This window comes from Rhipicephalus microplus, chromosome 8, assembly GCF_043290135.1.
Source record: "Rhipicephalus microplus isolate Deutch F79 chromosome 8, USDA_Rmic, whole genome shotgun sequence".
Taxonomy (NCBI): Eukaryota; Metazoa; Arthropoda; class Arachnida; order Ixodida; family Ixodidae; genus Rhipicephalus; species Rhipicephalus microplus.
The window spans coordinates 131,747,601-131,763,683 of NC_134707.1; the positions used below are offsets into that span (position 1 = coordinate 131,747,601).

Consider the following 16,083-nt stretch of genomic DNA (forward strand, 5'->3'; position numbering starts at 1 on the left):
AATCATATTCAAGACTCCTAATTTGAAATTATGCAAAACTAGCTGATGCAGAAGCCAATGAAGGTATAGATGATGTTAATTCTACTCTATACTTGGCACCTTATCCGTGATTGCGACATCAGTGTGAAAAGAAAACTAAGACAAACAGACATCTATGTACATGCAATACCCAAACCAAGATCCCCCAGATACAGGTGAGCGCTATCCACTAACCCCTCTTGAGGTTTCGGCGAGCCCCAGGAGGGCCACCAGGCCCAAAAACCAGGCTCCGTCGCGCCACCGCCGTGCTAGGCCTTGCGACGCGTCGCGGCGCAGCCTCCTCACGTTAGGCCAGCATGGAGGTTCGAGTACAAGGCACGGACCTGGACCCAAGCCAGTATGACCGTCGGGATTTGACCCAAGTCCTCAGAGCCCAGGCAAACCTCCGGAAAACACGAAACGCGACCCACGGCACGAATGCCGATTCTTCTGTGCGAGAGACGCCGAGCCAGTCGCGCAAGACTCCGCAGACCGACACAACTCCCGGGCTACAGAGCTCTTCGACGCAGCTGCGCGTTCTCCATACAACCGCCCAAAAGATCAAGCAACAACTACCGCCCCTTCCACTCGGCGGATTTGAAGTGGTGTTCCGCTCCCAGGGAGGCCTTGACCTTACGACGCTCCAGCCACGCTACCTCCTCACCGCTCTCATGCAGGCCGCTGCGCTGACCGACCCATCTACGCTGACCCTCAGGATTCACCCTGTCAATAACACTTGCACAGTGTCTGCGGTGAATGAAAAGGACGCGCTCAAGCTTGTGCAGCTACAGCACATCACCTACGACAAGCATGAGTATGCCATGACGGCATACATCGCACCCCCCGATGGCACAGTCAGGGGTGTCTTTACAAACGCCTACTGGAAGGAATCACCACATGAACTATTCGCGGACTTGATCTCCGGCAACCCACACGAAACTATACTAGACGCTCCACAAATGGGACTCACGCGATCGATCCTCATTACCTTTAGACAAGCCACCGTCCCACGAAAGATTGTTTATGGTGGAGGACTGCATCTGTGCACGCCCTATACACCAAGGGTCGAGACGTGCAGTAACTGCCGGACCATAGGCCACCGAACGGATGTATGCATACAACCTAGGACGCACAGGTGCCCAAGATGTGGCCAATTACACCCAAAGGAGGCAAATCCAACGTGTACTCCAGTCTGCATCATCTGCGAAGGCCCACATCTGTCGGGGACCGGGGAGCGTAAGCACCGGCACCTACCTAAAGTAACCAGGCCCAAGTCACCACGTGAACCACGATCACAGGAAGGAGAAGACCACTCACTACGCGGTGCAAGCACCAAACGCTCTGAGCCACATGCCGGCCAACGAAAAGAGCAGTCGAAGAGTTCCGACCAGACCACCGGCAACCAACACTCCGCCTGCCCCGGACCCCCGTGACCAGGAGCTCCGGGCCCTGCGTGTGGAGGTAAGCCGTCTCACGACCCTTCTAACACAAAGCCCTACTCCCCCCTCACCTCCTTCGCAACAGCTGTCCCCAGAACAAGTCACCCCACGCACTGCGCAGTCACCCAACAGCCCCGCCACACACTCCTCACCCCCCCTTAAAAAGAAACGCAGTTCAGACTCAGTCGACGATTATCAGGCTGACCTAAGAAACTTGGAAGCCAAATTTGACGCCAAATTGGTAGCGTTGGAGGCGCGCATCGAAGCTAACTTTTCAACGATAGTCGAGCAGCTGTCTACTTGTTTTGAGCAACAGATGGATGCACTATTCACACGCCTAACCCAAACTCTAGAAACTAGGTTTACGCTGAGACCCGCCTTCAGAGGCTCGAAACTACCAGATCATCACACGAGGGGTCTTCTACCTACATCTCACACACACCTGCTCCTTCTATTTCACTTCCACTACAGCAACAACAACCAATCCTAGCTCCGCCCACGCTCCAATATGGCGGGTCATGATACTTCTACCCACCTATCACTAATCCAATGGAACTGCCGCGGCTTTCGGGGCAAGCGCGCACCGCTGCAGCTCTTAATACCTGCCCTCCCTGCCATACCCAAACATATTTTGTTACAGGACACGCAACACCAAGCCAAACTTTCAAGTTATTATGCAGTACACTCAGACCCCACTGACATTCCCCGAGTGTCCACACTTATTCATCGCACCGTTACCTACCAAGAACACACAATCACCTCCTCCACTCCGTGCGTCCTCATAGAACTCATCCCCACGAAACTTAACACACCTCCGATTCTTATAGCCAATATCTACCACACCCCACGCCAGGCCATGGCCACTCTAGATGCGCTATTGCAGAGAATTCACCGCATCGCGGGCCGAAACCCCCTACTCATAGGCGGCGATTTTAACTTTCAGCATACAGACTGGGGTTATCGGTACACCACAGCACGGGGTCGCAGGCTTTGGACTACCATTCAAGACTTGCGCCTCACTACACATAACAAATTTCTCACACCAACCCGAATCTGCAATAGCGTAACAATGGACACTAGTCCAGACCTCACACTCAGTTGTTCTCTTAAAGATATCTCATGGTCTCGTACACAATACACACTTGAAAGCGACCATTATATTATCGCCATACAAATACCTCACACACCACACAGACCTCGACTCCTCACCCACAATCTGATTCACTGGGACGCTATCCGATCCGCTCGTCGGGAACTCCCCAATACCCCGATACAAGACATTGATCATTGGGTCTCATCTCTCCGAGATGATATAACCGCACACACACAAAAGATTACCACACCACCCAACACCCCTACATTGGACACTCGCTTAGCCCACCTCTGGGAGGCGCACCACAGCATACTGGAGAGATGGAAACGACAGAAATATAACAGAACGTTAAAACACCGACTGGCTACGCTACGGACACAAATAACTGCGCACGCCGAGGAGTTGCGTCGTTCCAACTGGGGTCAGGTGTGCAACAGCATAGCTGGCAACCTCTCTACCAAGTACGCTTGGCACCTTCTACGGCACCTTATCGACCCTACACACTCACGCACAACGTCGCAACATCATATTACACGCCTACTTCACAACTCCACGCTTTCCCCTGACACCCTTCTGGACCAACTACGCACAACACACACGGTACCCGGCACCTCCTCCCCTCTCCCGCCCTACACGGGAGCCCCGAATGAAGCCCTGGCAAGGACATATTGGAGCAAGAGGTCCGTATGGCCCTCCAGAACATCCGAACAAGCTCTGCACCGGGGAAAGATGGGATAACTAACTTCATGCTCCGCAATCTGGATGATCAATCGATTGCAGAGATTACAGATTACTTTAATAAATGCTGGCAGGAAGGCACCTTGCCGCAATCCTGGCGCCATGCTAAGATTGTATTCATCCCTAAACCTAACAAACCCCTTACCATATCAAACCTCCGCCCCATTTCACTCACATCGTGTCTCGGGAAGCTTCTCGAGGACGTTGCTTTAAACAGACTGACTCAACACATGCACGCCCACAACCTATACCCGCACAGCATGGTGGGCTTCCGCCCGTGTCTCTCCGCCCAAGATGCCATGCTTCAACTGACGCACGGTATTCTTGATCCTCTCATCCCCGCTCATACTAAAGCCGTCTTGGCCCTGGACATAACCGAAGCCTTTGATCGAGTAGAACACCAAGCGATCATGGCGGCTCTCTCCCCCCTCCATGTGGGCGTTCGTATGTACGCCTACATGCAAGCCTTCCTATCAGGACGCACCGCCGAGGTTCATTTGGGCCCCCATGCGTCCCCTCCATATACCCTCAGTGGTGTAGGCACTCCGCAAGGTTCGGTCCTTTCCCCTTTTCTCTTCAATGCCACACTCATTCCCTTAGCCCGCGCTCTTCACAATATGCCTCACCTTCACCACACCCTCTATGCAGACGACATCACACTGTGGACCACCCACGGTAGTTATGGCGACAGAGAGGAAACCTTACAAACCGCCGCAAACATTACACAACAACACGCACAAAGCATTGGTCTCTCCTGTTCCCCGGAAAAATCTGAGCTGCTTCTTATACGCCCTTCACCACGTACTCTTCTCACTGCCCTCATCACCGTTACTCTGGACGGGCGCCCTATCCCAGAGGTCCACACAATCCGAATCTTGGGCCTTCACATCCAAAATAACGGCCGTAACACTTTCACTATCCGGAAACTCAAGCGGGTGATGGATGCGCTCTCGCACCTCGTCCGCAGAGTTTCTGTAAAACACTATGGCATAAAGAACACGATTTGTGTCGTCTCATTTATGCCTTCATACTTAGCCGTTTCCTTTATACAATCCCGTATCTCCGACTTCGACAAGAAGAAATAGCCGCCCTGGATGCCATGCTTCGTAAAGCCTACAAGGTGGCCTTACACCTCCCCCCTAACACACAGACCACTAAACTTCTTCAGCTTGGGCTCCATAACACCACACACGAACTCACTGAGGCCCACAGACGAGCGCAATACACTCGTTTAGCTCAGACTTTCACCGGACGCTACATACTTAGCACCCTCAATATTCACATACCAGCAGCCGACCCCACACTTCTACCAATCCCCCGACCCATACAGACACAGATAATAGTTAAACCTCTCCCAAGAAACACCAACGTTACCTACCATTCGGCCCGCCGCAAGGCCCGTGCAAAAGCTCTCCACAAATACTACGGCTCTGAAGAGGACGCCGTATGGGTGGATGCAGCTTGCACGGGCGACGACGCGGCAGTTGCAGTCGTTGATCGCACACTACAACTCATTGCAACTCTCCACCTTCCTCCTGCATCCACCCCGGAATCCTCGGAAGAAGCGGCGATCGCGCTTGCCCTCGAACACACTGATGCCCGGTACGTTCTTTCCGACTCGAAAACCGCGATCCTAAATTTCGCGCGAGGACGAGTCCACGAGAGCGCTTTCAGAATTCTCAGCTCGCCCACCGAAAACCCGGCCCGCCATGTGGAGCTGATCTGGGTGCCTGCGCACTCTGGAAATCATGGCAACGAAGCCGCCAATGACCACGCCCGAGGTCTCATCAACCGGGCGGCGGCGCAATCGGAGTCGGGCTCTTCCAGGGAGCGCATGCATTCGTTCAACGAGATGACCCAGTCATATCGCGCCGAACGCCAGCTATACCCACCACCCCACCGATCCCTCAAAAATTTTCACCAAATATTATGGCGTCGCCTTCAGACCCGCACCCTTCCCTCCCCCTATTTTCTTTCCCGCATTTACCCGGGAGCGTACACCCCGTCCTGTGCTCAATGCACTCACCCCCACGCTACCCTTACTCACATTCTCATGGAATGCCCGGCGGACCCTCCCCCGCGGGGCCCAGAGCCACTGACCACATGGGAGGAATGGGAGACCTTGCTGCGCTCGACGGACCCGGCCAAGCAGAAAATCGCCACTGACCGGGCCACCCACGTCATGGAACTGCATGAACTCATGAACGCATAGCGCAGTGGGGTCGTGCGGGGACCCTGGGACGTAATTGCCCAAATCCCTTAGTCTAATAAAGTTTTACCTCCTCCTCCCCCAGATTATATACGCGATCATTTTACTTATCTTAAGCTACACCACTAGTTATTGTAGTTTCGTGTGCATGCAAAACTATGAGTGCTAATCAGTTGAATGTTTTTAAATGCTAAGCATATTTAGCGAACGTCTGCGACTTTGAGCGTATCTATCTATCCATCTATCCGTCTGTCCGTCTTTCCGCCTTTCTATCTATTTAGCCGCCCATGACATATAGTTTTCCTGGCCGTTTTCATAATGGTATCGACACCAAACTTGGTATGGCATAACATGACTGTATAAAGAACATATTTGAATAATCATAGCATGAAAATTGTGACATGTAAGTCATAAATATTATTACTTACATTTCAAGGTTCTGCAGCTTTTGCGGTGGTTTCGTTCACATGGCATGTTGAAAAACTGGTATGGTATGACATGATTGCCTAGCGAACGGAAGCGACAGACCCTCACATAAAAATCATGACATGTGTGTCAAGTAACACCACTGCATGCCACGTTCATGATGCGTTCGCAAGCTTCACTTACATTAAATTTGGTATTACGGGACATCAATGAATGACGAAAGTCTGGTGTAAACACGATAATCATGAGATGCGTGTCATGTAACAACATGACTACAACCTACGCTAATGATGCGCTGACGGCTGTTTCGCTAGCTTAACTTACACCATATTTGGTACAACGGGACGTAAATGGATGACGAAGGTATAATACTGGTGCAAACATGATAAACATGAGATTCGTGTCATGTAACACGACTACATGCTACGCTCATGATGCACTCGTGGCCTTTTCACTAGGTTTACAAGTACCAAACTCGGTATTGCGCGATGCGAACGAACGACATAAGTAAATGACACATCCAAACATAATAATGTGTCACGTGACAACATGCCACACTGATGATGCGCTTGCAGCCGTTTCGCTAGCTTCACATATGCCAAATTTGGTATTACGTGACGCCAATAGTTGATGAAGGTATGTGACTGGTGCTACTATGATAATATTTAGATGTGAGATCATGACAACACGCCACAGAAAAAAATGCTAGTACATTTCGAAGTGATGCGGCGCGCGTGCTCTCCGGCGTTCAAGTTGTCGCGTCACGCCGGCGTTGCCACACCACGATCTATGCTCGCAGGAACGCACCGCACTGCGTTGCTTTTACGCTCGCACGTTTCAATGCGTCCAGTGTCCCTCCGTCAGGAAAAGAGGGAGACGCAGTGTTATCTCGGTAACGCATCGGCGCTAAATGCAACATGTCGCATTTTATGCCGGTTGCCATCGGGCTGTGCCGACGGACGCTGGTCGCACCTGGCGTGAGACTATAGAGTGCTCGCGTTTTTGTAACGTAGCTTCGCTGTGCCCAGCTTGCGCGCGCGTCAACGCTAAATTGGAGTATATTGGGCCTTCATGATGCACTCCCGGCCGTTTTGCTAGCTCCACATATACCAAATTTTGCGTTACGTGACGTCAAATATTGACGTATTATATGGCTGTAGCAAATATGATAATCCTGACGCGCGTGTCATGTAAGAACTTGACAACATACCACGCTCATAGCGTGCTCGCCCCCCCATACACTAAATTTAGTATCACGTGACGTGAATAGATGACAATGGTAAACGATACATGTAAGCATGACTGTCATGACACGGGAGTCATCATTTACTCTTACCTCGTAGCGCTGTGCTGATTTTAAAGTGACATATTAACGTTTAACATTCGTGCTTCGCCTATCATCGATTCCCACTGTACGTGGGATCTTCCAATTTTTTTTTTCGCCAGGTAGCGGCATGCAACACGCGAATCTTTAAAAATCCAGTGTCAGTGTGTTGAGACGATTTCAGCGTCGTAAAGATCAGCGTATAGTGCTTGTGCTGGATTGCACACACGTACTTCAAAATTTATATGAACTGCCTTTGTCCTGTAGCCGCCCTCTTAGAGTTTCATAGATGACATACTGTCAAGCACGACTATACAAAATACAGGTGAAGCCGATTCTCCTTCACATCAAACTGTTTTTGAACTTAGCACGGTATTAACGGTTACATCAAAACAGCCTTAATACATGGTGTAACCAATGCTAGGCGTGGCGACACTCCCAACATGGTTACTGTAAGTCACAAGAATGTGCTAATTCCTCATGGGAGGTATTGTTCCAGAAACAACCAAGAGAGCAAGCACTGTGATTAGCAGATTGCCACATGGGTAGCGATCCCAAGAAAAAATGTAGCATGGATGCAAAGTTATACACGCAAGAAGATGGTGAAAAAATCGCTACAATAACTTGATTGGTTGTGCAATTTATCTGTAATGCGCAATCCCAGAGGTGGCAAGTCTTTTTTGTCTTTTTGCTTTTTCTTTGCGTTCAAATTTTACACAAGTATAATAACGAATGACCATCTATATGTGTTCTTTTGACTCATCAGGCTGCTGCTTTCGTTTAGTCCGGAAATATTACATACTGTGTGTATCACCGTAGATTTTTGGTGCTCGAGTGCACGAGCTGACGAGCGCACGAGAATGGCTACCTTGGCAGTCGAGCTTGGGCCCGCGGTCAGTAAAGTTAATGTTCCTTACGCGGCCTCTGTCTGCCTTCTGAGGGCTTTAGCCAACCCTAAGCTCTGAGTCCACATTTCACCCCACGTATGGAGCCAAATGTAGGAGGGTTCTGAGTTTGCACGGCCCAGAACCCCGCAGGAAAGACGCGGAGCAATACCAGGAACCTTTTAGGGGCGAAGCTCCTTAGGGCGTGGGCTGTGCGTCCCCTGTAGCCTGTATGTAGCCACCTCTAGTTTAGTTCTTCCAGTGTTCACTAGATGGTGGTACCATCTCCTGTATGTAGCCACCTCTCGTTTAGTTCTTGTAGTGTTTACTAGATGGTGGTACTTGTAGCTGATGATGAATAGATGCAAGATGTTATAAACTAGAAAGCGGTACTTGTAGTTGATGAAAGACGCGAGATCTTATAAAATAGGAATGATGTCACATATGGCGCGTGTCATTGGTTGAAGGCAATCGTTCGATTTAGTGCGGCGACGTACGCTAGGGGGAGCGATGTAATAAAATCGAGTGGGCAAAATGTACAGAGGATTCATGGTTTACCAGGTTTACCTCCGGAGCTTCGCCCACTCATCATCATTCACTTCGTGGATATGGCGGAATTTTTTTTTTATTCTTCTTAGCTTCGGTCGCCGATTCCCTCTGCCAGCGGCTGCCGCGTGCCCCCGAGCGCACACCCTGTCGTCGTCCTCTTCTACCTCCAATCGGTCACATAATAGTCACATAATATTATGGTCGCCGTCACTCACATAATAGAATAGCTAGGCTCCTTTTTGACTGCAGGAAAAACAATTGGCCTCGCCTTGCCGTGGAGGATTTTATCTTCCTTCGCTCCTCTTTCTCCCGAGCAAGTGCTTGTTGCCGTCAGACATTCTCTTTGAAGGGAAGGACAGCCAGCCATGTCCTAATGAATCAGAGGTTGCAACGTTAGTTTGTCTGTCTTAGTTTTGAAGCGACAAAAATGAGTACCATGCTTGCGTGCTGTCCTCTGAGAGAGCATATTTTGGGGCGAAGCCATTTAGGACACAGTGGAATTACTCCATGTTTGCACCTCGGGAGAGAGCCGGCGTATGTCTCGCACTTGCAGAGGGTTGTCCACTAACGTCTTCAATTTATTAAGCGCAGGGGATACTGAAACACATATTTCAAAGTTGAATATTTTTCTTATTTCTGGTAAAGCCATACAATGTCTTGGAGGTATTTTGTGACAATTGTTTTCTTGGCCTGGCAAAGAAGACCTGTCAATTTCATCTGGAGGATTCGTGGGATAAATGCACTACTGTGTGCCTACTGATTTAATCTCTAAGAATAAATCTACCACTGTGTACACCACTTGTTATGTGCGTGTAAGAAATTTCGAAATATCATCATTGCAAATATCAACATGGCTCTGCTTTCGTATCAGTAACTTCTGTTTTGCCCACATGCCAAATAAAGTGCTTGCCAGAAAAATATAAACTGTAGGAAAGCACATTTTGAATAGAACAGATGGTTGACGTTGGTGTAATAATGAATACTGTTTCGCGTACAATTTAAAGTGTTGTTCAGGGACGGCGACCGCCACCCGTGTTTGAATCACAGGGCAGAACATTTGAGTGATGTGTCATCATGTGCGTTGCACGGATTGCGCACTACCACACAAGTAGGTGCAGGAAATTTGTGACCTAGCCTTGCACGACAGCTGCATCGTTTTAAACAAATACTGCAGTGCGAATGCCGCAACGTTGAACTCGTGAAACTAATGACAGATTGCAGCACCTCCTCGAACAGGTTCTCAACGTGCAGGTGAAATGAATGGCCTTACAAAAACAAGTTCATTCTACTATTCGTTAGCTCTATGCAAGAATTAGATTCTGATGCTGGGAGGCTTTCATGCAAACATCACCGCAAAAGTTACAGCTGACACTAATACCCGTGTCACTCGGGTGTTTGGAAGGCCACTGACACAATAGCCTACTATTAATCAAATAAAATAAAGTGTTATCAATTCTTATTAAGTATTCGAAAAAAGAATACAAGGAAAGAGGTCCTGTGATATATGCTGGAATGGGACCCCTTATGAAATGTTAACATAGGTATTTGATTGGCAACAACAATGCGAAAATAAGAGAACACAATGTTTCAAATATGAAATGCGGGCGAGCAGGCCGGTGGGATCTTTTAACAAGGAGAGCCAACATGACGCATGAAGATCTGTAACCACGCTGAATGGGCGCCTATTCAAAACTTGCCTATGGCCCATATGATGGCTAGACACTTTTTCGGTGACTGAATAATTGGCTTCTGCATTTGTGAGTGCATGGCTGGCGTAAGAGACGACGTACTTATCAAATCCGGGTTTACGATGAGTGAGCACAGCATCGAGACCAATTTCCGTCGGGGCAAGAGAATCAAAATGTTGCAGTATAAAAGGTGACCTAAGAAGGTGGTGAAGTGTGGCGAATGCACCATCACAAGCTGAAGACCAACTAGAAAGGTCGCTGTTGCCGGCAAGGTCAGTCAAGGGCGATATGATGGATGCGAAGTTGCGAATAAAACGACGAAAATATGAACCTAAACCGAGGAAGCTGCAAAGTTCTTTTAGGGTGTTGTGCTTTGGAAATTCTGCAACAGCATGGAGTGTCATCGGATCCGGGAGAATGCCATCTTTAGATACAACATGGCTCAAAATCAGGAGCTTTCGAGCATCGAAGCAGCACTTCTTCAAGTTGAGCTGTAGACCGGCGGAGGTGAGGCAAGTAAGCACTGTCTCGAGGCGCTGAAGATGCGTTCAAAAGATGCTTGAAAATATCACGACATCGTCTAAATAACACAGACAAGTCTGCCATTTCAGGCCTCGAAGGATGTTGTCGATCAGGCACTCTTAAGTGGCAGGCGCATTGCAGAGCCCGAATAGCTTGACGTTAAATTCGTATACGCCATCGGGGGTAACTAAAGCCCTCTTGGGGCGATCAGCCTCAGCCATGGGTACCTGCCAATAACCTGAACGCCGATGTAGTGACGAGAACTCCGCGATTTGTAAGCAGTCAAGGGCATCGTCTATGCGAGGTACCGGGTAAACATCTTTGCGCGTGATCTTATTCGACCAGTGGTAGTCGACGCAGAATCTTAATAAGCCATCCCTTTCCTTGACTAGAACAACTGGGGAGGCCAGCGGGTTGTTAGAGGGCTCAATAACGTCGCACTTCAACATGCTGTCAACTTGTTCCGCGATTACACGACGCTCAGATGCCGATACACGATACGGACGGTGACGTAAAGGAGCGTGAAGGCCAGTGTCTATTTGGTGAGATACTGGGGAAGCACGGGCCAAAGTCAGTTGCAGGTGATCGAAGCTGGCGCGCAAGCACTCGAGGAGGGTGATGATGTCGGCGCACTGCTGGGCCGTAAGGTTGGTGTCGATGCAGCACGAAATGGCGTCGATGAATGATGGGGAAGAGGGTGACGCAGAGCAATCAACAGCATCTATAGGTAGGGTAGTCGAATGGTGAAGACTACACGGGCACTTGAGGGATCAATGTCATCGGCAAAGCCAAGGCACTCTCCGCACAGTAACTTGGATGGCGAGGAAAACAAATATGAAACATAAATTCCACTTGATTTATCGTGAATGCTCAGAACGGCGAAAAGGATGAGGAAGAACTTGCGGTGAACAGCGGTTTCAGAAGGCGTAAAAAAGAACAGTTGGGCCTCTAGAGACGTCACAAGAAAGTGGAACTGGGGCGGATGAGAACGGGGGTATCGAAATGCCGGCGGCAGCGAAAACTTTTGCAGGTGAATGGGGGTGAAGCCGCGTCGCATAACGGCACGAACTCCACTTCGGCGCGAGCACAGTCGATGCCGGCATGATGAATGAAGATAAAGTCCAAGCCTAATGTATTATTATGCGAACGTTGCGGGAGCACTACAAACTCGACGACATAAATACAGTCAGCAATAGCGACACGTGCTGTGCATGCATTAAAAGGGTGAATTCGTTGCTCGCTCGCAGTGCTCAAAACAAAGTCATAAAGAGGCATTGTGGCTTTTTTTTTGTCGACAGCAAAGTTTTTCAGTCATTGCAGACACTTCGGCGCCAGTATCGACCAATGCAAAAAATGGCATCATATCCACGGCCTGAATGATGGAGAGTGGGGCGAAGCATACGTCCGTCCATTCGTTCTTGCTTCCGTCTGTCCATGCGTCCGTTTGTGTGACCGTCCAAGCATCCATCCGCCCGTCCGTGTATACGCCTGTTCGTGCGTCCATACCTGCGTTCGTTCATGCATCCGACCCTACGTACGTTCATGGGTCCATCCATGCATCTGTCTGTCCGTTCGTCCATCTATTCAACACTCGAATTACCACCATCCCACATCCTTTCATCATATATTGCCCATATAGAAGCACCACCATTAGGCGGATATTTTAAGAACTAAACTAGAGGTGGCACACGCACACTTTCTTACGGCTTGCGCTTCGGGTCTTCTTCCCACCCTTAACCACCTCGAGTTCATGGTATATACTAGTTCACAGTATTCATGGCACTGTGGCTCAAGGCTTACAAAACCTTTCTAAAACTAAGGAGGTTACATACAGCGAGTATAATGTAGCAACCCTTTCTTGTCAGATAGTGCTCAATGTACATGCGAAGGGCTGCTGATGGCGATTGCAGCGTGCGCATTAACTAAAAGTCGAACGCTCCTGTCTCTCATTCCCTATTAGCAGCCATTGGCATGTACATTGAGAACTATTTTTGATTGTTGAACAACGCACAGAAAAAATCTCTCACCGGCACCACCTTGGAGTTCAAATTGTTATACTAGTTACACACTACAGCGGCTACGAGGAGCGAACGGGTGCTGCTATAAAGAACTTCGCCCCTAAAACAGGTATACCTTCAACAGCGATAGCAACGATGTTGGATGGCGACAAACTAGGTCTTGTGGATTTCAAAAGATCCACAGTCCTTGCCCCCACAACTGCGGCTCCTGGTTTTCCTCAGGGACAGCTCGACGTGGCATAGGGGAAAGGGAACGGCGTTGTGGTGAAGGCGACGGGTGTCTGTTGAAGTTCCGGCGAGGTGAAATTGTGTCCTTGATGGCAGGCTCGCCAGATACAGCAGGCTCAGGTTGTGGCGGGGAATCTATTGTTTGGCCGGACGTCGTCAGGCAGGAAAAATTCGCGCCGTCGACAAAATCGCGCCACGTGACCCGGAATTCCACAGGCGAAGCTTATGGGGACTTGAGTGCACCAAGGGTTCTAAAAGCGTGGTGGTGGTGGTCGGGAGAAAGAACGGGCAGCCTAGTACATAGACCCAGAAGGTGTGACAAACGGGCACGTGGACGTAGGCATTCGCGACAAAGAAACGTGGGCGTTCGTGACAGGCGGACGTCGGGTTCCATTCAGTGCTTCGGAATAGGTCAGTGGAGCAGCCACTGGTGGTGCGTGAGCTATTGGTAGCGCCTCGGAACTTGCTCCTGAAGTACTCGCTGTATTGATGGCGCTAAAGTAGATGGGGCACCTTCGGAGGTATAAGGTACGAGGGACAACTGGCGTGTGACCTCCTCTCATACTAATTGCTTGATCTCGAGAAGCAAAGTGGTGTGGTCTATAGCAGTGCCAGCCGAGGTTAACGCGGAGATTGTTGCACATGGTGCGCTAGCATGACGAGTGGTGTCAGGCTGTTTCCAGAGCTCGTCATAGCTCTGAGAAAGTCGGATCACTTCCGCTACCGTTTGCGGGCCTTTGGCGACAAGCATCCGAAATGCGTCGTCAGTCACGCCTTTCAAGATGTGCTTGATCTTCTCGGCTCCTGTCATGGCTGAGTTGACACGCCAACAAAGCTCAACCACATTTTCAATATAACTGGTGTAATTCTCGCCATTCTGCTGAGCCCTAGTACGCAAGCGCTGTTCGGCCCGTAGTTTGCGACGCGCTGGACGGCCAAACAAGTCCGCAAACGCCGTTAGGAAGGCCGACTTGGTGAGGAGGTCTCTCTCGTGATTACGGCATCACGAACTGGCGACGTCGTCAAATAAAATTGGGCGACAGTAAGCTTATGAGCATCGTCCCACCTGTTGTGGTTGCTCACCCATTCGTATTCGTCGAGCCAGTCTTCAACGTGTTTGGTATCGATTCCACTGAAGGTAGGCGGATCGCGTTGACGAAAGGAGCTGAGACAAAGAGGAGCTGCAGTAGTTGGAGCCGAGGCGGCCACCTGCTAATTGTCGTTCGTGGACATCTTAGCAACTGAAAGAAACGTACGGTTTCACAATTCCAGAATTATGCGTTACCCAGCACCTCTACCAATTAAAGCGAGGCGTTTTAGAGCAGCACTATTTAAAAAAAAGTACAGCGGTCACGACACTCAAGTGGTAATGGCGGAACCAGCCTGTGTACACCGACAACCAAACGTCGTCCTCTTCTCAGACTGAGTGATACCCTCTGCCTATCTGAGTAGCACTTCTTAATAACAATACAATTATATGACGATGCTCTCATCAACTATAGGTAATCGGAAGTATAAAGTGTTATATATATATATATATATATATATATATATTTATATAAACCACGTTGTGACCGCTCACGGAGAATCTTACTGGACTATATATATATATATATATATATATATATATATATATATATATATATATATATATATATATATATATATATGAAAAGCGTGCGAAAAGTGTATATAAGAAAAGCGTATATACCTTCCTCTATATATGTAGAGGAAGGTATATAAGAGCTGTATCTTGCCGGTACTTAGCTACGGAGCAGAAACCTGGAGTCTTACAAACAGGGTTCAGCTTAAATTGAGGACAACGCAGCGAGCAACGGAAAGAAAAATGGTAGGTGCAACCTTAGGAGACAAGGAGAGAGCAGAGTGGATTAGGGAACAAACGGGGGTTAAGGATATCATAGCTGAAATCAAGAAGAAGAAATGGACATGGGCCGGGCATGTAGCGCGTAGACAGGATAACCGCTGGTCATTAAGGGTAACTAACTGGATTCCCAGAGAAGGGAAGCGGGTTAGGGGGAGACAGAAGGTTAGGTGGGCAGACGAGATTAAGAAGTTTGTGGGTATAAATTGGCAGCAGCAAGCACAGGACCGGGTTAACTGTCGGAACATGGGAGAGGCCTTTCTCCTGCAGTGGACATAGTCAGGCTGATGATGATGACAATGACATGGAAAGAAAAAATCAAGAGACTGAAAAGAGAATGACAAGGCGACGGAGAAACCGGTTAGGGAGAAGAGTGAGTGTCGCATAACAAAACCGTTTTCAGTTCATGGTAAAATTTATGCGTTTTTTTGAATTTTTATTAGAAATGACAGTGTAGTCCATTATGATACGGCCGCAAATAGAACAGTCTGTTTACCATAGTTTGTACGTACTTTGAACAGAATTTAGTTGTTATGCTGCGCAAAACGAGTTGGGTTAGTATTTCGTAAAGATAAATGAATTGATGATATTGGTAATTATTTGTTGATTACTTTGAGAAGAAAAGTGACGAGAATGATTTTTTTAGGGCGGCAACATCGAAATTTTTATTTTCTTGTATCAACTGTTTAGCATTTTGGCTGGGCGTACTAAACATAATCAATCAAATTATCTGGTTCTGAATGATTTGTAGTGGAATAGGTGAGTGGTATACGTGTTACGCTATGAGGTTATGCACATTGATGTGTGAGTGCACAAACGAGAAATAAAGTGAGAGCAAGACCGGACGTGAAAAAATAGACGTGCTCTGATGAGGATGCGTACTAACGTGAGATAACTTCTTTTAAATATGTATGACACGGTCTTGAAATTTCAAATATTGGTGAATAGTCACGCCTGAGAAAAGGCATCCTTTCTTTTCCAGTAATGCGTGGTTGTCAATGAAAATGAGCGGAATGCACAGCGGTGATTTGTTTTGTGCTGAGAACAAAATTATTTAGTTTTAGA

General features: G+C 48.5%; 1 protein-coding gene across 1 annotated transcript in view; it reads left to right on the plus strand.

Moving 5' to 3' along the window:
• The first annotated feature begins 335 nt into the window (after positions 1-335).
• LOC119165478 (voltage-dependent L-type calcium channel subunit beta-2-like) overlaps positions 336-16,083 on the plus strand; it is a 71,980-nt gene continuing 56,232 nt past the window's right edge. Inside the window, exons 1-2 of the mRNA XM_037417649.2 lie at positions 336-832; positions 1,317-1,479. Coding sequence (XP_037273546.2) covers positions 336-832; positions 1,317-1,479 — 660 coding nt within the window. The remainder of the gene's footprint in view (positions 833-1,316; positions 1,480-16,083) is intronic.